At 36.8% G+C, this 26,199-nt stretch overlaps 1 protein-coding gene and 1 non-coding gene across 2 annotated transcripts in view; one reads left to right on the top strand and one right to left on the bottom strand.

Annotated features, from left to right (window-relative positions):
- The first annotated feature begins 299 nt into the window (after positions 1 to 299).
- Positions 300 to 26,199, top strand: part of STT3B (STT3 oligosaccharyltransferase complex catalytic subunit B) — an 89,604-nt gene continuing 63,704 nt past the window's right edge. Inside the window, exon 1 of the mRNA XM_028518448.2 lies at positions 300 to 1,036. Coding sequence (XP_028374249.1) covers positions 723 to 1,036 — 314 coding nt within the window. The 5' untranslated portion in view covers positions 300 to 722. The remainder of the gene's footprint in view (positions 1,037 to 26,199) is intronic.
- LOC114502211 lies at positions 9,536 to 9,667 on the bottom strand. The gene has a single exon (XR_003685058.1). It is a non-coding gene; the product is annotated as a small nucleolar RNA SNORA81 (small nucleolar RNA).

The raw sequence follows: 26,199 nt of genomic DNA, 5'->3' as shown, positions 1-26,199 counted from the left end.
GCCGCCTAGCGCCCTTGCTTGCCGACAATACAGGCGCGCGAAACCTCATCTTTCAACCGACAATGAAATCGTAGCCACGCAGCACGGCGGCTCCGGGCGACTACGCGCGAGGCCGGGAGGGGATACGGGAGGAAGGACGGTTGAGCCAATCCCCGCTCCAGCTCGCGCCCCTATTGGTGGGCTGCGTAGTTCTGGGCCCGCCCCCTAACGGACCTGTCGCATTGTGACAGGTGGAAAAGCCAGTTCCTGTTGGGTTGGGGGCGGAGTCAGAGGTTGCCTGAGCTCCGCCCGGGCTCCAGGGGGTTCCTCCTCCTGCTCCTCTCGGCGGGGCGGGCGGCGGGTGTGAGGGAGAATGTCATTGCTGTTCCGACTCGAGGTGCTGCCTCCGTCTGCTCCTGCTCTTTCTCTGGCGCCCTCGTCCCGTCGGCTTTTGCCGCTGCCGCAGATTCACTGGGGATACGGATGGCTAGTGGGGCTCTAGGGCCATCCGAGTTGAGACAGCGGCGGTCGCGGCCGCTGCGGAGGCGTAGACTCCCCACCGCCACCTCCACCCCCAGTTCCCCGGCCTCGCGGCGCTGAGGGCGGGAGCGCGCAGCGCTCTTCCCTCCTCCTTTTTCTTCCTCCTCCTTCTCCTCCTCCTCCTCCTCATCGGTCCCCGCCCAGCACCCCTCGCACCAGGCGGCGGCGGCGGCGAGGAGCGAGACCCGCCGCCGGGGCACAACATGGCGGAGCCCTCGGCCCCGGAGAGCAAGCACAAGTCGTCCCTCAACTCGTCCCCGTGGAGCGGCCTCATGGCTCTGGGGAACAGCCGGCACGGCCACCACGGGCCCGGGGCCCAGTGCGCGCACAAGGCGGCGGGCGGCGTGGCGTCGCCGAAGCCGGCCCCTGCGGGGCTGTCCGGGGGTCTGTCGCAGCCGGCCGGCTGGCAGTCACTGCTCTCCTTCACCATCCTTTTTCTGGCCTGGCTGGCCGGCTTCAGCTCGCGCCTCTTCGCCGTCATTCGCTTCGAAAGCATCATTCACGAGTTCGACCCGTGGTGAGTGCCCCGCCGCCCCTCCCCCGCCCACGGCCCGTGGAGACCCAGGACCCCCGGCTCTCCCCGGACCTGGCCCCGCGCTGCCGCCGAGCCCCTCTCACTCTCCCGCAGAGGCGGGCGCGCCCCCTCCCCGTGGGCGAAGTTTCCCCCGAGCAGCTCAAGACGAGGCGTCGGGGTCCCCGAGTGGGACCTTGACCCCCGGCGGGGCAAGTGTATCGACTCCCAGGAGGGTGAACGAAGCCCCTCGCAGCCCGCTTGGGTCCCAGAGTCCGTCCGGGCCACTCCGGGAGCCGGCAGACTCGTGGCGGACTCCGCGCCTCCCCGCCCGCGGCTATCGCCTTCTTTCATTTTTGCGAGCGCGTGTTCGCTGGCTGGGATGGGATCGGCCAGGGGTTGCCTTGTTGCGGTTGGAGATGAGTCTAGATGTGCAGCAGCTGTGTACTCAGGCTTGCAGTTCACCGTTTCTCTGAAAGAGAGTTGAGTGAGGTGTTGTAGGAAAGGAAATAACATCCTTGAAAGTGATCTGAAAGCGAGGGAGTCTTATTTATTTAACATTAGATATTTTTTTCAAGAGTGGCTTTTTTCAAGGTCCTTAAGTGCACGCTGCACCTCACTATTCCATAACTATCTTGGATTGCTTTTTAGAGCAAAATCGTTACTCTGTTGGCTAAACCGTCACCCTCTGGATGCTGTGCACAGTATCGGAAAGCATTGCATTAGTTCCTTTATTGGTCTCTGCAGGAAGATTGTGGATAGGAGAACAAACTACCACGGTGATAGGGAGCCCTGGATTGTAATACCGGAGTTGCATATGGTATGTGCATTCAGGTTGACTGACTTGAATGTTACAGAAAATGACCCCATTAAATGCAATAGCTAATTTAGACACTATATTGGTCTGTGAATTATCTAGGTAGGAAGATTGATTTTTTCCAACTTGCCAACCTGAGTTTGTTTATACCTTTTAAGCTAACTAAATTCATTTTGTTGACCTTTTACTTGCCAGGTCTAACTAAACTTCAGTATATTTATCATTTGAAATACAGAGAGAAAATCTTCTTGAGAGTTACTAAATACATAGACAATATTTTGTGAAGTAAATTACCCATATATCAAAGTGTACTGGATTGGAGTTTTGTTATGGATAGAAAAATTGGTAATACATCATATATTGAATACCAGAGGGGCCCACTTACTGAGAATTTTATTTAGGATAACAGTTAATTACTGTGACATTCTTCCGTGAAACATTTTAATTCCATTTTAGAAGTTTTGATTTTTTTTCCTATAACTTTTTTTTAAAGCTGTGGACAGACTTTGTTATATGTTCTATTACAGAATTAGAAGACAACTTTTATGTTAATTGGAATGACAGAAGAAAATAAATTACTGTGAAGCTTTGTGAACTAGGTGCAGAATTTTTAGTCTTTGCTTTGAAACACCAGATTAGATAAAAATGAAATTGGAACCAGAAAATGAAAACTGCTAGTATTTTACTGAACAGTGTGAAAAGAGAAAGTTCTGTTTTTTTTCAGATTACAGCAGAAGTGCATGGCTGACCAAACATTAGTGGTAACAAAAATTGTATGTTTTCAGAGTTACCATTCTTACAAAGGGAAGGCCTAATATTAGGAGTAATGTTGAGGGTACTATTAAGGGTTGCAGAAAAATTCACAGCTGAAGTATGAGATGATTTTGTCATCATTTCCCTTATTTTGAAGGAAGATTAGAAATCTCTCTCGAGTCATCCAAAGATCAGTAATCATGAAAAGTCTTACTAGGTTGCTTTGCAGATAATATTTTTTTTAAGTATGGCAAAGAATGAAACATTGTTTTATTTCTCTGGTTTCAAAATATACTTGAAGAACATAACCCTTTTTTATCCACATGAAAATTTGTTTCACTTCTATTTTTCTATGTATAAAAACATTTCATATTTCAGAAACTTTATCTTTCAGGTAAATGTATAACATTTGAATTCTACATCACAATACACAAAGCTAAAGGTATACATACCACTACGACCTTAAAGACCTACTTCATTTAGGCGTTCTTCTTGATTGTAGTTTTAATATTTACATTTTGTTATATTTCTGATGAAATGTTTATGTTCATAATGTTAGATTTCTGGTTAATAGTAAACAGCCCTTTATAATAAAGGAATTGTCCCTGTCCCTTATTGGGAACAGATAAACCTAATGTCTAAATATAATTCAGGTGACTTTAATGAGAGAATTAGGTTTAAGACAAAAAGAAATCCTGTTCGCTCACTTTTCATAGGCTTTGAAGATTTCAGGTAGTTAGGCTTCTCATTCTTAAAATCCATTGTTGTTGGGAAATTTTAAAGAGAGGGGTTTAGGTATAGATTGCCCGTTGTTTGGATTTTTAAAACAGTTCTACAAAGCTGCTAATAGTACCAATAGTTTGACTGGTCTACAGTCTAACATCCTAGTGTTGTATGCTAGGTTGGGAATCTCACAAGTTACATTTTAACATTTAGCAATGGACATGAACCTTTCATCATACTGAAATGGTCCTCTCATGTTCTGTATCTACAAACCAGTTTATTCTGGCCTTCCTTGATCCCTTTTTTCATGTCTCTGTTACCAACTTTATTTCTGAAGTATGTTTAGTGAAAAGTTTACTTTCTCTGTTTATTATTTCTGTAAATTTTACAGTTCTTAAATTGTGTAAGACTCTAGTTAGCTGTTGAAGGTGACTCGTCACAAAGTTATACTTGTTTTCTAAATTGTCAGTTTTTAAAAAGAATAAATCTTACCAGTTATAAGGGGTGGTATATGGTGTTGAATATTATCTATTTACTGAATTTTAAAGTACAATGCACATTTCTAGAACTTAGCAACATTATTGGTAATGATTTTCCTGCCACTTCATTAATTTCCTCCCTTATCAGTTGAGTTGATCAGACATGAGGAAGCAGTTTGAGAATATGTTCTCTACTTGTCAAACATTTGGTTGACTACCTAGTTTAACAGCACCTAATTTTACCGTATTCTTATCTGAAGCAAAATGTAATTTCCACTTCTTTTTGTTGTAACTGTTGTACTTTTACATTGTGTTAAGCAAGTACCTTTTCCATAACCGCTGTCTTGGTAAATTAGGGTAGCTTTCCCACAGAAGCAATGTAAAATCGCCCTATGTAAGGAGAGCTGCCCTTTTCCCTGCTTGCACAGGTTGTAGTGGGTTCTCCCCAGAGATATAGTGAGAGAGTTCTCTAAGCCTCGAGTTTGGGCTGCAGCTAGCTGTACAAGGGGGGAAAGCTGCAGCTCAGAGTTGAAACTTGAATGCAATTTTTTATAGACCCTGGTGTATATAAAGGTTAATTAGTACGGAATATGTTTTCAAAGGAGTGATAAACCTTTGAAACATTAGCTGTTTGTAAGTTGGGGACTACTTCCTGTACTTTGAGGTCGTCATGTTTTTCTTCACTTTCCAGATGACAAAAAGAGGCTACTGACCTCAGTTCTGAAGAAGACAAAATGGGTAATAAAACCAGTTTTAGAATAAAGCATCCGCAAATCTTAAAAAGTGTGGAATCATTAGCAACAGCAGTTCAGCTGCACTTCAAAACAGGTATACTGTCACTGATTTCATATGAGGTAATTTAAAATTTTTCTAGCCTTGAGCTCTTGAGATCATTTTAAGTTGCAGGAACATTTAGGGAGGAGCTGCAGGGAGGGAGTGCATTGAGATGCTGAATTGGACCCCGTCCCGTTTAGGGTGAGTGCAGTGGCTCCTGTAGGTAGTAATCATGGGTTTCATGAGGCATATATAATAGGTCCTGGGTTAGTTAGGATCTGTCAGCAAAGACTTTGGAATTTTTTCTTTCTTTTTAGGGTTTTCTTGAAGACTAACTTGGGTAAGACTGAATACCCCTTACTGCCATATGTAGTTTGCATAAAGGCCGCATAGGTTGTAGACCAAACGAGAAACTCAAAGATTTAGGTTTTAGGCTCTGACCCAGTTGTTATAACTATGGGGAAACTTACTGGCCTGAGTTTACTAAATCTGTCTCTGATTTGTATGCTCTTAGTAAGTTTTGAGTGCTTTCTAATATGAGAAAGTATTAAAAATTCTTTTCGTTGTAACAGCTTAGTATCCACCAGTACATACTTGCTGCCAAACATAATGAAAAGATTATTATTTTTGAATGATCAAATAATTTTTTTCTCCAATTTGTGAAAGCTTAATGCTTTTAGAGAGAGACAATACTGCGTTAACCTGAATTACAAAGTTTATGAAGTACTGCACGGTGCATATCTACGTATTTCAAAATTGTTATATTATGAAAATTTTCATACATACTGAAAAGTTGAAAGAATTCTATAGTGAACACTCATACTCAACACCTACATTCTAAAGTTAATGTTTTACCTCATCATCTTTCCATCTATGTATTACTGCTTTTAAACCTTGCTTATAGATACTGATAGTATACTGTTCATGCAAAATAAAGTATGTTTTCTTTGTTCCCTAACTCCATGATAAAGAGGATCTCTTATTTTTGGATAGCGTGTATTTTCTATAGTACTTAAACATAATGGGTATAAATACTCTTTCTACATGCTCCTCAATTGGACAGCAGATTAGAATCAGATTTAGTCATTCTGGGTTTTGGTTAGTGACTTACCTGAGTACATCATTAGTTGAATAACTTGACTTTGCTCAATTTGATGTTTGAGGAGAAACTCAGAAGTTGTTATTAGCAGGGTATTTGTTATGGTTTTTTTAGACTTAGTTGATGTAGAATTCCTAGATTCTTTTGAATTATTAGGAGCTTTTTATTGGTCAGCCTGTTGCTTACTCTGTCTTCTTATTCATGTTCTTTCTTTGCCATATTTTATCCAGATATAATACTTAATTTAGTTTTATGTATGATTGCAAAAGTGGCTTCCTGACAGTTCCTGTAATGAATAGGAAAAAACAAAAACATTTTCAAGTAATATAGGAAAGATAATGCATGGACCAAATTAATACATTGAAAGGGAAAGAAATGTAAATGGTTACTCTATCTTCACTCCTTTATTTGAGTTACCTGATTCTGGTGGTTATTTTTTGTTCTTAAGCCACTTACTCTTTTCTGAGGTTTCTGTGTCCTCACTTTACCATGAATAATTTCCAAGGATTTAAAAATTTATATAGGAAGTGGCAATACTATAGAATTTGGGGGGTGGGGTGGGTAGGAGTATGTTAGGTAAGAGTAAGAGTTAGAAGAGGCTCTTGTATTTTTGGTAAATGTAGGTTACTGGCATTTGTTTGCCAGGAAACCTAACTACTGTATGGAATTCTGTTTCTTTGGAAAAATGCTTTCATAGTTTAAGAAGAAAGACAGCTACACATATTCTGGAATATTACCTGTATGTGAGTTGGTGAATGCCTCTATGTCAGTCAAGTTGGTACTATTCTTAAATAAGTGAATTTCTAAGGAATTGTGACTGGTACCTTAATTAAAGTAACCATATCATCTGTGGTCATTTGTTATTCTTTCTGTGGAACTTAGTGTTGTAGGATAACTTTAATAAATGGTGTAAATGGTAGTAAACACACAGTTTTTACAGTGTCTTACAACTTGATTTAGATCTCAGAATTGAGATTGGGTAACATCTCATTTCTATAAATAAAAGATATTTCAATTTGGTATTCCCCACAAGAATTGAATAATACATGTCCGCCTATGTCCTTTTTACTGCATCCTCTGCTTCCATAGCCAACTTAAATGAAAGTGTCCTTCATTTAATTTGTTTTTTAATCAGCTGCCCTGATTTAAGTCTTAACATATTGGCCTATCAAAATGCCTGGGCACAATCTTTTCTAGCTAAGCTCACTAGCTTGGTGATGGCTAATTACTTTGCTTTAATGTAGGAAAAAGAAGAGTTGGTGATGGCTTGAAGTTTTTAAATCTGGATAACTAGGGAATTTTCAGAGATAGCAATTTTAAGAGAATAGCTGAATGAGAGGAAAGAGTAATTTAATCCAACTGAATGTTTACATTTAAATTTATTTCATTTGTAAGAAGTTCATATTAATGAAGTTGGAAGTATTAAGCCATTCCACTAAAGGATGGAAGCTAAAATTTTAGTGTAGACCCAGAATTCTTTAGCCTAAAGGACTTTTAGAGTACTTACATGCTGGCTTGTCTTGTTTTCTGGGCAAAGAAGCTGACTATGAGAGTGGTGAAGTGCTTTTTCTAAGGTGGTACAGTTGTAGCTTGGCTAGATTCTTTTCTGTTTTCTTTGCACCTATGTTTGCATTGGAGGGAGTTTTATGAGAAGTTGTTTGAAATTGTTATTTCAGAGGATGAGGGGAAGTTAGTTTCTACCACGGTATTGGAAATGTTAGCGATTCAAGTATAGCTGTTGGAACAGCTTTTGTGTCAAGTTTGACATCTTTTAGAATTAGTGATTTAAAGAATTGTGTTCATCAGTTACCTGTAATTTCTACAAGTTAATATTTCTCATGGTTTAAGTTCTCAAACTTGAATTTTTGGCCTTTTCCCCTTCATTCCCGTTCAAAGAGAAATACTGCATGAAGACATAAAGAAATTTTGTTTATATTGGTGAAGTGTTGACAATTAGTTGATAATCAAGTTGATAATGTTTTGGAGGGGTTTCCTTTTAATTTCACTTCATGCCTTACTGGTTTATTAGCTATTCTCAGGCAGTAAAATATATTTCTTAACAGTACTGTGTTCTTTAGTGAAATCTAGCAATATGTATCAAGTGTGGGGGGTATACATAGTATAGTTAACATATAATATTATATTAGTTTTGGGTGTATGATGTAATGATTCAATATTTGTATGCATTTCAAAATGATTACCACAATTGGTCTAGTTCATATTCATCACCATACATAGTTATAAAAATTTCTTGTGAGAACTTTTAAGATCTTCTCTTTTAGTACCTCATGCCTATTCTTCAAACACCAGTAACTCCAGTAAATAAAGTGCAGTCTACCCTAATTAAGGTTTAATTATTAAAATAAACTATTATAAAATCTTGTGTAATCCATAGGAAAACCAATGGAGCACTCCTGTAGTTTTTTGAGATGTTTTTTGAAAATTCCTTAAATGTTTATGTAAGTTTACATAAGCAAGGGATGTGTTCTACAAAGGCTCTTATCTGTGAGAAGGTGTTTAGTTTCAGTGTTTAAATAATTTTTCTTTTATGGTGAAATGACACATTCTGAAAAGAATGGAAGCCTAATTTACAGTGTAGTGACCAATTATAAAATAAAAACCCATGTGATAATCACCAAGATCAAGAAATAGAACATTGCTACCACCTCAAAAGCCTTTTTCATTCCCCCTCCCCACTTCTATAGTAATTACATCCTTACTTTTCCTAATAGGTGATATAATTCTTTGTGCATTCCTAAATAATACAATGTTACCTATGTGAAATTTTTAAATAAACATACTTGTGGCTTCTGTGTCTTTCTATTTTTTGCTCAGCATTGCCATAAATGTTTATCTTCATTGATCAAAGTGTTGTTGAAAGTGTGTGGATAATAAAGTTATGCAATAATTTGATAAACCAGGCTGATTTCGAGCTCTTTTGCAGCAAGAAGTACCTAGAAAAGGAAGGCATTCATCTCTTCGTTGGAGATCAAAAATTATTTCAAGATCGAATTCTTGAGCTGGAGCCAGCCTTGTCTCTAGACAATTTTGACAACTTTTTTAAAGGTACTAACTGGCCTGGTAGATGCAGTCTTACAATTGATAGTGAGACTACAAGGAAGACACATCAGGGAAGCAGGGGAGGACACATCATTGTCCTTCAAGAGACTAAAAAATAAGTAACCAGATAAATGCAAAATTATTAGTCTTTAAATTAACAGTTTTTGCCAACTGTTGTTCATTTTAAAGATGTATATTAAAATTTACATGAGGCAAGGAGGAGTCATAGTTCTTGAAGGAAGGGGTCTTTTTTTTTCTTGAAAGAAAGAAGTGGTAGTTTTTTTCTAGAAATAAAGAAAAAGGGAAATAAAGACGAAATGTTGGAAGGGGGCGTTAAGTGAAGGAAATTAGAAAAACCCTAAGAATAGACTGTTTAATGTATTGAAATAATATTTTTGTAGAGGATTGATGACCCTGGGTTGTGTGTAATTTTAACTGTGTAGCTCTTGTAGGGTCTTGAGTAGTTTGTACTTCTCTTACATTATTTTCTGTGTTGTTTTCTTCTTCCAGTCTTCATGGCTACCACCTTTATTTTTTCCTCAATTTTTGTTTTCTTTATTGACTTAGTACTGTTTTGGTCTTTAGGAAGAATGGGAGAGGTAGGATAAGATTCTTCCAGAAACAGTCTTCAGGGAATAAGTTTTATTCAAGGAAAGGTAAAGCAAAGGTCATGGATTTTTTTATATAGGAACTTGAAATCTGTGGTGTGTGTGAATTTCACATTATGTGTTATGTGATTAAGTATATTGGAAACATGATACCAGCTTATAAGCTTTTTATTCTTTTTCTTTTTCCTAAAGACATGTTGTACCAAATCTTAAGACAAAGGACGCTGGACATTAAGAAAGAGGTCCACCTGTCTTTACAATCTAGTGCAGTTATTTTTCTTCTTGTGTGTACCCTGCTAACAAGCTTTTTTAAAATTAGAAAATAGTTCTTCAGACAAACTTGAATGCTCTCTAATGCATTTCTACTTATTGATCAGAATGATCTTGATCAAATTCAGGTTTGTTTGTTTTTTTTCTTCGCATTAGTGTGGAGCCCATGCTACAGTGCTTAAATGGATAGACGTTGATTTCTTTTGTGAACAGAAGACTGTTACCAGAGTTAATTCATTTTTAGTTGAAAATTTAAACTATGTATCTCATAAGAAAGGTATACATACTTATTACCCATTCTCCCCCAAATCCCATGTAATACAGCCAGAGAGAAATATAAATGACTTTGAATTAGGCTCTATTTGGATAATGGTGCAACTTAATGATTTAAGCTATTTAAATCCCTCTGGTATTCCTCTTATATGAATTCTCCAAGGAAGTAGAGATTCTTTTGTGAAATGTATTAACTGTTAGAAAACATGCCAGGCATACTCCTTTCAGAAATAACAATCTAGCGTAGTTTAGCTGCCTTACATTTGAGAGGTATAAATACCTGTTTTATTAATCCCAATATGAAGTCATTTAAATTTTGTTCAAAACTGTTCACTTAACAATTAAAATAGGCCCAGAGCCATTTTGAAGGAGATTTTAACATCTGTAATGTAAGAACACTCAAGGAGACTTGTTACCTGTTCTTTGCCTAAATGAGCAAGATACTGTTATGGTGATAATGATGCTCATTTCCCCCCTCTAATGATAATATTGATAACTTAATTGTTCTCATTATAGACAGACTAACAGATGATCTTTTATGGTAAGAACATCTTTTTTAAAATATATATTTTATTGATTATCCTATTACAGTTATCCCATTTCCCTCCCCTTTGCCCTGTACACCCCGTCCCATCCACATTCTCCACCCCCCGTTAGTTCTTGTCCGTGGGTTGTACCTGTAAGTTCTTTAGCTTCTACATTTCCTATACTGTTCTTAACTTCCCCTTATCTATTTTCTGCCTACCATTTATGCTACTTATTCTCTGTACCTTTTCCCCCTCTCTCCCTGTCCCACTCTCCTGCTGATAACCCTCCATGTGATCTCCATTTATGTGATTCTGTTCCTGTTCCAGTTGTTTGCTTGGTTTGTTTTTGTTTCAGGTGTGATTGTTAGTAACTATGAGTTTGTATCTTCTTAGATAAGTCTCTTTAACATTTCATATAATAAAGGCTTGGTGATGATGAACTCCTTTAACTTGACCTTACCTGAGAAACATTTTATCTGCCATTCCATTCTAAATGACAGCTTTGCTGGATAGAGTAATCTTGGATGTAGGTGGCTTGGAATACTTCTTTCCAGCCCCTTCTGGCCTGCAAGGTTTCTTTTGAGAAATCAGCTGACAGTTTTATAGGTACTCTTTTGTAGGCACCTGTCTCCTTTTCTCTTGCTGCTTTTAGGGTTTTCTTCTTTCATCTTGGGTGATGTAATTATGATGTGCCTTGGTGTGTGCTTCCTTGGGTCCACCTTCTTTGTGACTCTCTGAGCTTCTTGGACTTCCTGGAAGTCTATTTCCTTTGCCAGATTGGGAAAGTTCTCCTTAATTATTTGTTCAAATAAGTTTTCAATTTCTTGCTCTTCCTGTTCTCCTTCTGGTACTCCTATGATTTAGATGTTGGGACATTTAAGGATGTCCTGGAGGTTCCTAAGCCCCTCCTCATTTCTTCATTCTTTTCTGGTTGAATGTTTTTCTTCTTTCTTCTGGTCCACAGCGTTGATTTGAGTCCCGGTTTACTTCCCATCATTGTTGGTTCTCTGTACATTTTTCTTTATTTCACTTAGTGTAGCCTTCATTTTTTCATCTAATTTGTGACCATATTCAACCAGTTTTGTGAGCACCCTGATTACCCATGTTTTGAACTGTGCATCTGATAGGTTGGCTTTTTGTTGCTTAGTTGTATTTTTTCTGGGACTTTGATCAGTTCTTTCATTTGGGCCATATTTTTTGTCTCCGGGTGCCTGTTCTATAATAAGGGGCAGAGCCTTAGGTGTTCACCAGGGCGGGGTAACCCATGTTGCTGGGTTGTGGTGCTGTATGTGGGGAGGGGTTCGAGAGGGAACAGTGCCACTTGCTCCACACTCTGCTGGTTTTCAGTCACTTCCCCTGCTGCCCACAATCAAATTCTGGTTCCCAGGTGGGTGGGTTTGTATACATTCTAGGACCCTGTGGGTCTCTCCAACAAACTCTCCTGTGAGGCTGGAGAGACCCACAGGGTCCTAGAAACCCCACAGGTGTTTTCAGTCAGAGGTTTGAGGCTTTATTTTCCCACTCTGGGACCCTGCTGCTACAAACCCCACAGGTGTTTTCAGTCAGAGGTTTGAGGCTTTATTTTCCCACTCTGGGACCCTGGGTTGCACAGTCTGTCTCGCTCCCCAGTTGTTCCACCCAGTTTATCACACACAAATGTGGGACCGCCCGCTCCACCAGTCATCGACTTGCCCACCCGCTTCTCTAGCTGCTGCCTCACCATGAGTTCTCTCCACCCAGCTGCCTGTCTCCACCCCTCCTACAGGTCTGGGTGAATGATTCTTCTTCAACTCTGTGGTTGTCGGACTTCTATACAATTTGATTTCCTGGCAGTTCTGGTTGTTTTTTGCTTTTAAATTTGTTGTTGTCCTTCTTTTGGTTGTGCGGTAAGGCACAGTGTATCTACCTATGCCTCCATCTTGGTCAGAAGTCAGAATATCTTTTCTAATCTTTCTAGAATATTTATCCCTATACTGTATTATAGTGAGTGTTCAACTTACATTAACACAAATCCTTTATCCTTAATGATAACTACATTTTATGTTTTGGTGATGGTAATAGTACAGGAATTCCTGATTGTGTAACACTTTGATAAACCTTGGATTTGTTGTGATATCATGATTTGTAAGAAATAATTTGTTTGGTCTTCATCTCTGTTTCTTGTACACAGCTCCTAAAGCCCTATGTTTGTGTGTGTACAGGTCTTTTGTTATGTTCATGAGATGTTAGTGGCGCCAACCTTGTGATTAGAGGGCTGGAACTAGGAGCCCTACCCCCTGATCTTCTGGTGGTAGAGTGAGACTGGGAGTTAAATCACTGGTGATCAGTAATTTAATCAATCATACCTGTAATAGAGCCTCCATAAAAAACCAGAAGGACTGAGTTCATAGAGCTTTCAGATTGAACATTTAGAGATTTGGGGAGAATGGTATGCTGGGAGAATGGAACCCCACGTCCCTTCCCACATACCTTGCCCTATGCATCTTTTCCTTCTGCCTGTTCCTGAGTTTTATGCTTTCATAGTAAATGGGTGATGTAGTTAGTAAAATATTTCTCTGAGTTCTGCGAACTGCTCTAGCAAATTAGTCAAACCCAAAGGAGGGGGTTGTTGGAATATAGCCTTTGGGTTAGAGGCGCTGGTAACAACTTGGACTTGCATTGGTGTCTGAAGTTGGTGTGGGTGGGTGTCAGTCTTGTAGGACTGAGCCCTTAACCTGTGGGATCTGATATTACCTCCAGGTAGATAGTTTCAGAATTGAGTTGAATTGAAGGACACTCAGCTGGTGTTGGTGTCTTGAGAATTGCTTGGTGGTGTGAACCACCCCACCTCCACCCCACCCAGTATACACACACCTTTTAGTAGTGAATGTCATAATCTCCCCTTCAACTAAGGTGTCATTTTAATCTTATAGAAGGAAAGAGTTGATGGAGATGTTTACAGAAGTAATTTGTGTCAGTGATTACTGTTAGCACTTGGGAGATGGCTGGCTGGCTGGCTAATTTAAAAAGAACCTTGATGCCGGGAGATTTTTGTCCTATGAATATTTCTTCCAAGTACAAGTAACTCTTAGGGAGTTCTGTCTTAAGTTTTAACTTACTAGTTAAGGAATCTTGTAAGAAAAGAGTAGTTAATATCTAAACAAACATGGAAAAAGTTTCAGTGCTGTTAACTTGAGATAGATAAAAAAGACAGATGGCAGCAATAGAAGTAAATTTCTAAGCTGGCATTTTGTTTGAACTTGCATAATCCATCTTGATGTGGAGGAAGAATAAGAATAGAAATTATCATTGAATATACAGGCATTAGAATATGCTAAATTAATGAAAATTATGAGTTTGGGTGGAGTTAGATTAATGATCCATTTGTTTTCTTGGCTCTTGATGTAACTTTATGATTGTAGGTAATTCATAATGGAAATTAAGCAACACTTTAGGAAGGCATCACAGTTCTGATCTCATTTACACTTTCTCGTGAGAGGTTAAAGTATACTAAATAAAAATACTCATTAGAGATGAAATAAAATTTTTGGCTGTATTAAAGTGTTTCTGCAGTGGAAATATTTTTGTGTCTAATTACTGGGATGGTCACTGAATATTGTAGGTCTTAAGCATTAAATAAGCTAAGACAAGCCTTGGCTTGTCTTTATCTTCATTTGCTCTACTTGAACTCTAACAAAATGACTGGTCAGCTATTTAATTATGCTGTTATTCCATGTAGTAACAGTATTCTTGTGCATTCTAAATCTGATATGCTGTAATGATCAGTTTTAGATGTTTTTGCTTAAAAATTATGTGTGCTTTAAAAACAAAATCTTTATCAATGTTCCTTTTTAAAAATCTGTTACAGTGAGCAGGGTTTGTTGAATATATTGACAATTATAACACTGCATAGCTTCTTAATTTTACAAATTTAATAAATGTGCTTTATGGAAATTTAATTTCAAAACTAAAATTATTTTTACTCTAGACCATAGCTGAAGAAAACCTTTATTTTAATATGCTAAACAGCTTCCTGGCATTTGAAGAACAAGATCATGAAACAGTGTGGTCGATGAAATGAATCTAATCTTAAAATTGTGTAAAGATCAGTCATTTGTTTAAAGTAGAAGAATGAGCTTGAGGAGCAACTAATATCTTTTTAAATAAAGCCATTTTTTGAAGGTTGTTAAAATGAGCCAGTCTCTTCATTAAAAGAGAGATATTTTCTCCTGTTAAGATACTTTAATTTTGATTGTAAAAATAACTTACCACATTTTAATAGAGTCTAATATAAACAGCATTTAAAACAAAAGAAAATGTTTTCCTTTTGAAGTAAAAATCATTCTAGACTTCTAAAAGTTTGTGTAATAAGCATTTGATGTTATAACTGTTCGATATGCATTGCAACATAATATAAATTCTATAAATAAAATTATAATAAGTCAAGCTGTATTGAAAATTCCAGATGGATATAAAATTTATAATCTTTGTATGTAATTATGAACATAATGATAAACACCTGAGAAACCACTACCCAACTCTAGAACTAGAATATTACCAATTTTGTATCTATTCAAGTTCCTTCTCTGGATTATTCTTCTGGTTTTCCATTTAGCACTAGGAATCCATTGTCCTGAGTTTAACATTTCCTTTGCCATATTAAAAAAGGAAAAACCTCATGTATATTGCTAAGCTTTGCTTTGGAGCTTTGTAAAATAGTATTACCTTCTTGTAATCTTTGGCTTACATTTATACATTGCAAGTCGATGGACATTTGGGTTTCCATTGTTTCAGAATGCTACTGTGATACATATATATGCATGTTTGCTAGGGTATATACTTGGTAATTTTGTCATAATATGTTTCAGTTATTTATAAAAATATAGTACACCACTCCAAAATTTAGTGACAAAACAGTATTTCCTTACTTCTCAATTCTGTGGATTTATTGGGAGGTTCTGCTTCATGGTGTCATCTGCAATGCTGGGATGATTGCAGTCATCTGGAGGCTCAACAGGCTATGCTCAGCTGGGGCTAGAATGGCTGGGATGCTAGACAGTTTAGACTCCAGAGTAATCTGGAATCTTGATTGGGAGCTCAGCTGGGGCTTTTGGCTCCTGCTTGTGGCTGCTTGGGCTGCCTCCACAGCATTGTGGCTGGGTTCAAAGAAAGCAATCCACCAGAGAGGAAGCTGCCAGGCCAATTAAAGACTAGGCTTGGAATGATCAGGGTCACTTACACTATGTTTTGTTGTTCAGCAAAGGCACAGGCAGATATCACCGTTACAGGAGAAGATGCATATATAGGTAGGGGCAGAATTGTCTAGGGCCAATCTTTGGAGACTGGCAACCACAGTGTGTTTATCGTTTTTTAAAGAAAGATTTTTAAAATTTATTTTTAGAGAGAAAAGAAGGGAGGGAGAAAGAAAGGGAGAGAAGCATCATTGTGTGAGACAAACATCAGTTGGTTGCCTCTTGCACACCTCCAAATGGGGGCCTGGCCTGCAACCCAGGCATGTGCCCTGACAGGGAATCGAACCAGCGACAGTTTGGTTTGCAGGCTGGTGCTCAATCTGCTGAGCCACACCAGCCAGGGCTGTTTATCATTTTTATTTTCTCTTCCGTGAAATACCTTTTCATTTCTTTGGTTAGTTATTTTATTGAATTATTTTGGACTTTTTGAGGGAGGGAGACTGAGTCTGGATTAAATTTGTTGCAGATCTTAATGAATTTTGTGGTTTATTGGTCCTTAAGCAATCTTACGAGATATTATCTCCATTTTACAAATGAGAGCAGCACTGGTAAGTATATTATGAAATAGGCTTTGAAGTCAGCTGCAGGTGGTATTTTTGGTATAAAGAATAGTATGTGTATACATGTACAGTTTTGAAATATTGGGTTGACCACCAAAGTCCATTACATTTTTTTCTGTAAAATAAAAAAACATTTTTCATTTTCAGCAATGAATTTTATTGATTTGGATATTTTCAGTACATTAGCTATTTTCCACTGTTGGCTTCTAGAGGGTAGAAGCCAGGGGTGTGGCTAAATAGCTTCTAATGCTTAAGACAGCCTCACCGCTAATTTATTATTTGGCCAAAATGTCAGTAGTACCAGGAAACTTCACAAACCCCTTTTGACACATTTTGTCAGTCATAGCACCTTCTCCATATACTGCACAAATTTCTTTTTTCCATTTCGATTGTGTTTTTATCTTCCTTGAACTAATAAAGCATGATGTGCCAAAAATGCTGCATATTTTCTTCCATATTCGATATTAAAATGACTGCACAAAAATTCACCAGTTTTGATTTTTTTTTAATGCAGGGCTGATAATAACAGTTGTAACAATACAATGTAACATTTGTTTTGAATGAAGTGAAAGACAACTAAGCACTACTAGATCCATCTTGAAAAAAATGTAACAGACTTTTTGGCCTACCCAACAGCATGATGCCACCATCAGTCTACTTGTTACATCCCTCCCCCTACAAAAGATTGAGTCTCAGAAAAATTTACAAATAATTTTTATTCATTTATGGTCCATTATAACATTTTAGAGGAAGTGACTTTTGTTATGAGGAGACTCAGGCCAGGTGACCTGTCCAGAGTGACAGAACTAGAATCAGTACATTCAAGTTCAAGTTCTTCCTTGTCTTCCCTGCCTTCCCCATTCCTCAGTATTTTTTTCCTCTAACTTATTTAATTGGATTAGTCAGTTAGGAGCTGCCAGTCCATTGCAAACACTTGTATTTTTGGTAGCCAAACTAGTTTTGCAATCATTTCTCACACTTTGAGGGTATGATGGAGTTAAGAAGAGAGTGGAAAGGAATAGGCTGGTTTTCTTGACTGACCCTAACTCCATACATTATCATGGAAATCAAGGTTCTTAAATGTTGTGATCATAGTTTTTATAGTTTTATAAATAATAAATAGTTTTTATAAAATTATAATAGAAGGCAGAGACTCACAATTAATACTCAAGTATTTGCCATAGGTAGTTTAAAAAGAACACTGTAGGCATGCAGCTCAATTGCCTTAAAACTGAAAATGTCACAGAGCAATTCTGAATTCCACAGGACTTTGAATAAATTGAACAATTTGCCTGAACAAATACAAAATATGCAAAAATAAACTTACAGACACTTCTTCCCCACCCTCATTTAGGAAGATTGTTCTGTGTAAGTATAGTTTCTGATCATTACAATTCTATATACTGAAGACAAACATCTCCGTACATCTCTCCAATATAGAAGCAACACTTGAGCTTGACTTAACTTTCATGTCATCAGATTTCTTGGATCTAAGATTCAAAGGCGGAAATGAAAGTGATAATAGTACTTATGGGGGGAATTCTTTGACATGTAGTGGAATATAAGCATCTTTAGACTTTGACGAGGAATCTTTTCCACCAGTGATAAGAGCCATTGCATGACTGATCTCATTCATTTTTATTCTTTCCTGTCCCAGATTCTTCCACTTTCTGTGTTATGCATGAAAATTATCCTTCCTCAAGAAGTAAACCGAGGTATAACATTTGTTATAAGGTTGATGCAATGTTACCATGATAAAACATAGGTGTCCAGTAATTTGGCAAAAAGGGTGATGCCAGATTCTACCAGGTGGAGTATAGTATAACACTATTTGTAAAATGGCAGGGGAAAATTAAGTCCATTTAAAATCCAATAAATGCATTGTAACATTTGTGGTTCTCAGAATAAACACATTTTAAAAGAGTGTACCCAAAACATGCTACTCTCTGAGTTTAATACATGTTATTTTATAAAAATTACTTATTTTATAAAATTAGGTACGTGAAGGATACTAAAGCTACCATCTTGCTTTGAACCCCTCTTAAAAGTGGAGAGGAAACGGACTCATTCTTTTATTTTCATTCTTAACTCCTTGTGTTTTTACTGATACTCTTCTCTTTGAAAATGGAATGATAAAAACTAGGTCTGTTAAATCACTTTTGGTTTCTCTGAAATATACATGGACTGGCAGAAGTAAGGCCTATTTGAGTGTGGTTGGTAGGGTAGTAATATGGGTATAATCATTTTTAGTTTTAATTTGAACATTTCACCTATAATGTTATTAGCTGTGCTTAAATGTGATATTGTTATGTTACAGGATTACATGCTTATAATTTTGTAACAAAAAAAGGGGCATTATTTGTGCTGGACCCTGTAGAATGAACTTAATGCCTAGAAGAGAGCACAGGAATTATATTGATTGCCAAAGCTCTTTCTGCAGAATACATATCCTAGGAATTGTAGTTCAAAACAGAATAACTTGCAACTTAAATTTGGGAAAAACTGCATACCCCATCCACTTATGTTTATACTGAATATTAATATGTTAAAAGCCAGGAAGGTTCTTAAATACAGTATTAATTTTATTTAACTTAATGTGTACCATATTTAACTTAGGAATCACTGTAGGATGTTTTTAGTGTTTCATGCAATGCAATTTGGGAAAAACTAGTTTAGTTGCTGTACTTGATAGACGAGAGTATCTGATCATTTATACTATTCCTCCCGTTTATTTTGGTAACTGAGTATTTTAACACCCAGCTCTTCAATACTTAGTACTAGGTCAAATTTTAACATTGCTCTGTAGTTTATGAATATGCCTCCCGTGAGTCTTAAAATGTCCAGAGAAGCCTATATACACTGCTTGTTTTGAGTGATTGTTAAATTTTAGTTTATCCCTTGCTGTCTCCTTTACCCCCAAATGTTGTTCATTTCTCTCTTGAGCTTATTAGTTGGCCAAACAATTCTACTTTTTTATTCATAGCAAATTATGGGATATTATGACTATATAATTATTGGATATTGTTAATATATATGATGCTCTTTAGTTAGAAATGTTATTTCTTTAGTATGTGAATGTATCCTGACTTAAATACATATATCATAATATATTTTTATATAATGCTTGTTAGTTAAAAATCTTATTTATATAATTATTCTATAACACCAATAAGATAATAATCTAATAATAAGTAAATGTAAGTATGTTTATATGTAACATTTTTTGGGAGATCTTGTTTCTGTAATACATGAATGTGTACCTGGGTTAAATACGTATCACACACACGTGTGTGTGCTATGTTGAGAGAAGGAATACATGCAAGTGTGTGTACCTGTCTCTTTTGCCTAGGATTTTTAGATTTCAGTCTGTATTGGATTTAACTGAGCAAATAGTTTTAAATTGTCAACTACATTATTTTATAAGTGATCCTAGAATTTTTTTTCCAATGGCAGTAAGACACTTATATGAACCTCTGGTTTTGATGTAGTTTTTTGGTCCCCACTTCTCATTGTTTTTTCCTTTTTTCCTATAGTTTAAGTGTCCTTTATAAAACAGAAGAGGCCCTCCTTTTTTAAATGGATACTTATAGAAATTGATAGCTGTCATTTCCAGTTAAGGCAAAAATGAAGTTAAGAGCAATAAAATAAGGATATTGTTTTCAATTAATATGTATTTGGAAGAAGTTTTACTCTGTGTTCTTATGAATTCTAATGTCTTTTAATTTATAATGCATTTTACCTTAAGTGGGAGGGTATAGAGAAGCTCTAAGAAGTATGCAGGATGTTTTGAGCTTTTGAATAACAAACCTTGTTTTTTTTTTTTCATGTGTTACTCTGAAATGGACTGTAAACAGGTAGTTTGTCAATCTCACATATACAGCCTGCTCTTTGCTTATGAAAGATCTTGCATCAGAATGTCCCATCTATCCCATATAAGAATAGGGAGGTTAGTGAGAGCAGTCTTGAACACCCAGTTGGAACTGCTTGTACATAAATGAGTATTGGTAATTTGGTGATGTGGCACTAGTTAATAAATGTATTTGTGGGTCTTTATAAACTTTAGAATTGACCTAGTAAAAATAAAACAATAAAATGACTTCTTATTCTGTATCATTAGTAATCCTTTGAAATTTTGTTTTGTGTTGTTACTTAAACATAAATATGAACCTCTCTAATACTAGACTTGAATATATCCTCACATAGGAGTTTCCATAGTTTAAGTTATAAAATTAGCTTTGTGTTTAATATGGCTATTTAGACAGTGTTCATATGTATCAAGTGGCAGGATTGGATTTAGGTTGTTAGTTTTAGTAGTCTTAGTAAACTGTTTTTTTCTTCTTGGTGCACTTACTTAATTAGCATGTTAGTCTGTTTTTGATCCTGCCACTAGATGGCAGGAATAATAAAAGGTAAATTGAAATGCCAGCTTTAGCTTCTGGTCCTTAGCTGCTTTGCACTTTCGCCTTGGTATGTTATGAAGTATGCCAACTAATGGGACTTCCATAGATCTGGGACCTTGTGTAGCCTGAGAGTACCCAGCGACAAGGTAAAGGAGAAGAGAAGGAACAAAAAAGAAAACCTTTAATCCTGGATGTAATCATTGGTGTTGTGACACTTTGCTTTTTATTTTCTCTTTGTGGAATTCTGTTTCTTTCCTTTATTTCTTAATTCTTTTATATTGGCATCCATATTAATTTCTGTTGATGGCACTAGTTGCCTTTTCATTTATGAGGTGAATTATTAACCTGGCCAATTTTATAAGATCTTGTAACACTATACTTTGCAAACGAACTCTGAGAGTTATAATCAACTATATAAAACCTTTTTATAGAATGAATTATTTTTTAAAGAGCCTGTCTATTCATAGCCTTTGAAGAATTGAGTGGTGGACAGGGGCTAGGATGGTATGATATAGCTCCCATGATTATGTTACATTATATCACAGTTTGTCTTGCTAGTGGACTTTTATCAGTCTCCCCTTGCTGGAGTTATAAAATGAGCAATAAGAAATTTTATTGTTTTATTGTTGTCACATAAACATGGATATGAATCTCTCTAATGTTGTAGAAGTCCTAGTCAGGTAACTGTGGGCAGATTCTATGAGCCTCCAACCAACAGCCAGTATTGAGGAGGTAGATTCTACCAGTAACCTTGTAAGTAAATTATTTCCCTAAGTCAGTCTTCAAATGGGAACCCAGCCCTGGTGACACCTTGATTGTAGTCACGATTGTAGTAAGCAGGGGATCCAGTTAAGCTTCACCTGGACTTCCTGACTCAAAAACCATGAGATAATGAAAGTATGTTGTCTTAAGCCATTGGATTTGCTATAACTTGTTTTGCAGCAATAGAGAACTAACATGCATGTCTTTGATAAACCTTTTCCATGTCTGAATGGTATCTGTTTGCCAGGTGCTGTGGATATAGTGGTGTGAACCCAAATACATAGGATTCTAGTCTTTGAACTTGGGAGATAGATTTGGAGCCATTAAGAATGACAAGTGCAGTGAAAGCTTATGACACCATAAGAGCATCTAACAGAGACTTAAATACAAATATGTTTTTTTAAGACTTAATCAACTTTTTAAAACTTACTCTTCCTAGGTTGTTTTCTCATTTCTTTTTTTAAAGCATATTTTTGCCATCAGAAAACTTGATCTAGCCTTTTTTGTTGTTGTTAGTATGATGAAAGTGAACAATGTGCCATTCTTAGCTCTTTCATGTGTTCTTCCTAGACCACTTCTATTCTTTCTTGCCTTTTTGCTTAATAGTCCAGTAAGATTTACATTAGGTGTCAGTTGTAAAAGCCTTCCATGAGAGTTTTGGGAAGACAGATCTATCCTGTATACTAGCATTCCCCGTGGGCATCACAGTGCTGGTGGTAGACTCTTCTAAATAAAAAAAGAAAGAAAAAAAAACTTGATATAGAGGAAGTAGAACTCCTACACTGGTGGGAATGTAAATAGAGCTATTATACTGGTGGGAGTGTAAATGATACTACTTTGGAGAACTATTTAATATTTTTTAAATATTAATATTCAGAGAGGTAGACAAACATCAGTGGGCTTCCCCTTATGTACCTCCTACAGGGGACCTGGCCCACAACCCAGGCAGGGAATGTGCCCTGACAGGGAATGGAACCAGCAACCCTTTGGTTTGCAGACCAGCGCTCAATCCACTGAGCCACACCAGCCAGGGCCTCATTTGTATTTTATAAGAACAAGAATGTACAGGCTTACTAATAATTGCCTTAATTGGAAACAACTCATACATACTACCAAAGGAAAATGAATCGTAGTATGCATAAAATGGAATACTACTCGGCAACAAAAAGGAACAATCGCTGCTATGTGAATAAATCTCAAAAACAGGTTGAATGAAAGAAGCCAGATAACTTAGAAAGTAAGAATCTATGATCTGTTTATGTTAAATCTAAGAACAAACAAAATGAATGTATGGTGAAAGAATTCCAAAGTGTTTGAGGTGGGAATGTGATGGAATAGTGCCAGTGGGAACTTTCTGGGGTAATAGTTTTCGGTGATAATTATGGTTGGTCATATGTATAAAATTGACAAGACTCATCGAATCAAATTAAAGATCAGTGTATGTTAATGAGTATAAATTATACTTCAGATTTTGAAAATGGAAAATATAATCATATGTCCTTTATCCTATGTGTTCCCTTTTCCCCTGAATTTGTTTATTGCCTGTCCCTGCAACAAGATTATCCAAGATTGTTACCTTCATGAGGTCAGAGACCAAGTTTGCCTTTGAATGTATACTGTATGCATAATGCCCAGGCTTATTGGCTCTGAGTCTGTCATTTGTAAATTATAATTTATTCATAAGTTGGTATCCATATTTTATGGTTGCATTTTTCAAGAAAAATATTTGCATTACAACAAAAATCTTGTATTTATGCTTAAGATAATGTTTTTCTTTATGCAGCTTCTAGCTTTTTCAGGATACACAAACGGCATCTTGTTTAAATGTTTGGTAAAGTAATCTCATCTCTATTCAACTATAACTTTGCCAATCACTGTCTGAGATAGCACAGTGCTATATATTTGTATAGCAAAATTTTAAAATCGTTTTTTTATAAATGTGAAGTTTATTTCTCTTTTTTAATTTATTACTCTTAAACAAATGAAAAGTAAACGTTAATCCTATTTTCTCCTGAATCTCATCCTGCCATGTCTCCTTAATTTCTTGAGATAAGGCAAAGAACGGAGACCCTATTTTACTTTTTTGATACAAAACGGCCTTAAGCACCATGATAATTTGAAAAAGAAGTAGGTTGTCACATAGCACTTTACATAGGAATAACTAGTGATATTCCTTGTGGTGGTGGTGACGTTATTGTTTTCCTTGATGAAAGTAACATTAAATTTTATTTTATTTTATTTTATTTTATTTTATCCTCCGTGAGGACATTTTTCATAGCTTTTGCGGGGGGAGAGGGAGAGAGACAGGGAGAAACATCGATTGGTTGCCTTCTTGCACACACTTCGACAGGGATCAAACCCATAACCTGAGTATGTGCCCTGACAAGTGAATCAAACCTGTGAACCTTTCGGTCCATAGGACGATGCTCCAACCAAGCCACACTGACCAGGACATTAATATTAAATTTTAAATGATTAATGGCTAGGTCAGAAGCTTGAAAGATAATTATAGTCTAAATTTCCCAGAACTGCCTTGGTAGGTCACAGGTGTAGATTTTTTCTGAACTATTGAAGAAGACAAATTCCGAGCAGATTTTTCACTGCTAGAATTGTGTTAGAGGGTCTTCCAAAAATAAATTCAAAATTCTGCAAAATATCTATGCATATTCATCTGGTGAGAAAATCCATATTTTCATTGTATTCTCTGAGGTCCTCTCCCAGAAAGTTGAAAAACCCTGTTTCTCCTTCTGTTTTCTATGATTTTTTTTTTAATTTGCCATCTGATAGTTTTTGCCAACTTTTTAGAAACATAAACTGTTACGGTTCACAAATAAATTACTCCATATTGAATGTTTACGCTGTGAGAGTATATTTGATATGTCTATTTAGTTCCCTTCATTTTTTCCATTGTTTTTAAGGTGTTTTCTGAACTTTCTGGTGGCAGAAGTAAACTGTAATTACTGGGCTCCACAAACTGGCCTCTTCTGAGTTTCAAACCAGCTCAGACACAGGTGTAAGAATGATAAAGAGGAACTACTTCCTTCAGTAAACCTGATTATTGTTGTGGAACCTCTGGCCAGAAATGCTTGTTCTCATATGTAATAACAGTTTTGTAGGGGAAAATATATATTTCTTGCCAAGATATTTAAGAATGTCAAAATTTGATACTGTATCAAATACATGTATATTCTTTGTTGACTGCTTATTCTGCCCTGACTCTTCTTTTTCTAGTCTCATTGTTCTTATTCTTGAGGTGGCATCTAGCTATAAAAAGATAAAATACTATGATTTTTGCAAGAATTAGTTATTAGGATAAACTTCATCTTTTAAGAAAATTCATGTTACAGTCATTGTGTTTTGATATCTATATTTTAGTTTAAAATATACTTTCAGTAAAAGTTTAATTTGATTGAGGAACTATTTTTTATCCTTTCTGTTGAGAGTTAAGTAACTCACCCCTCTCCTTTTTGACTTTGGTTGTGGGAAATGAAGTCAGATTAAAGTTTAAACTCATAGGCCCTTCTGACCTACATTTGTGTATATTTTTATCTAGTTTTGAATTTTTGTATCTATGCCTCTGTTGTCTTTTATCTTTCTATGTTACCTTTATTAGGTATTTTTGTAGAACAAGAATGTGGTAAATTAAGGCGTTGAACATAAATCTTAGAATTTTTAAAAAGCATTGATTTTAAAAAATAGGCTTTGATTGCATATGTAAACTATGGTAGAGCAATACATTTAGTACTAATGATACTTTCAACATTCAAGTTATTTAACAAATAATTACTGTGTGATAGCTATGTACCAGCCATATTATCAAGTGTTCAGATATATATAAAGGGTCTGTGTTGTAATGGAACTTATTTTCTGGCAAGCAAACATGTAAACAAAAGATCAAGATAATTTTGGTTAGTGATAAAGGCTGGGAACAAAAATAATGTGCATCTAGTGTCTGGGATGTGTTTATGGTGCCTTTTGAGTTAGGTCCATAGAGATAGTAGATGTGGGAGGATGAGGATACAAAGGAAGATTTGCTCTTCCAGCAACAGGAACAGTTTATGCAAAGGTATAGAAGTATGAAAAAGCCTGAACAACACTGCTTAGGGATGAATTAGAAGTTGAGAGTATATTAGGTGAGGAAGGAGCAGGGAGGAGCCATTTCAGGGTGGAGTTGGGAAAGGGAGTTTTTTTTTTTTTAAACAGGAAGGATTCTTGCTGTAGATTTTGGATAAACCCCTCTTTTTAAGGATTTTAAACAGTTGAAGGATTAGTTAATAGTTCATTTTAGAGAGTCAGTTGTTTGTTGTGTGGAGGATGGATTGGGAGGTAGGAAGGGAATACTGGAATATAGGAAATCAGTAGGAGAAGGAGAAATAGTCTAGAAAAAAATTACAAAGAAGGCTTTAATTAGGGGAATGTTAAGAGCTGGAGGGGTATCCAACCCATGGGCTTTGGGCTACATGTGGCCCAGGATGGCTATGAATGCAGCCCAACACAAAACTATAAATTTACTTAAAACTTTTTTTTTTCTTACCATTTTTCATTAGTGTTTGTGTATTTAGTATGTGGCCCAAAACAACTGCTATTCTTCAGTGTGGCCCAGAGAAGCCAAAAGGTTGGACACCCTGGAAGGAGACTCCCAAACACTTGTGGTAACATTTTAACTAAGTTAAAGAGCAACTTTAATGTTGGAAGGCAGAGTAAATGAGTTCAGTTTTAATTATGTTGAGTGTGATGTGCCTGTGAAGACATTTATTCAAGTAGGCTGTTCAGTGTATGAATTCAGAATTTAGAAAAAGGAATTTTTGTACTTGGGAATGGTATGTGGTGGTC

Source organism: Phyllostomus discolor, chromosome 7 (assembly GCF_004126475.2).
Source record: "Phyllostomus discolor isolate MPI-MPIP mPhyDis1 chromosome 7, mPhyDis1.pri.v3, whole genome shotgun sequence".
Taxonomy (NCBI): domain Eukaryota; kingdom Metazoa; phylum Chordata; class Mammalia; order Chiroptera; family Phyllostomidae; genus Phyllostomus; species Phyllostomus discolor.
Note: the sequence above shows the minus strand (reverse complement) of the source record. Positions and strands in the feature narration are given on the sequence as shown.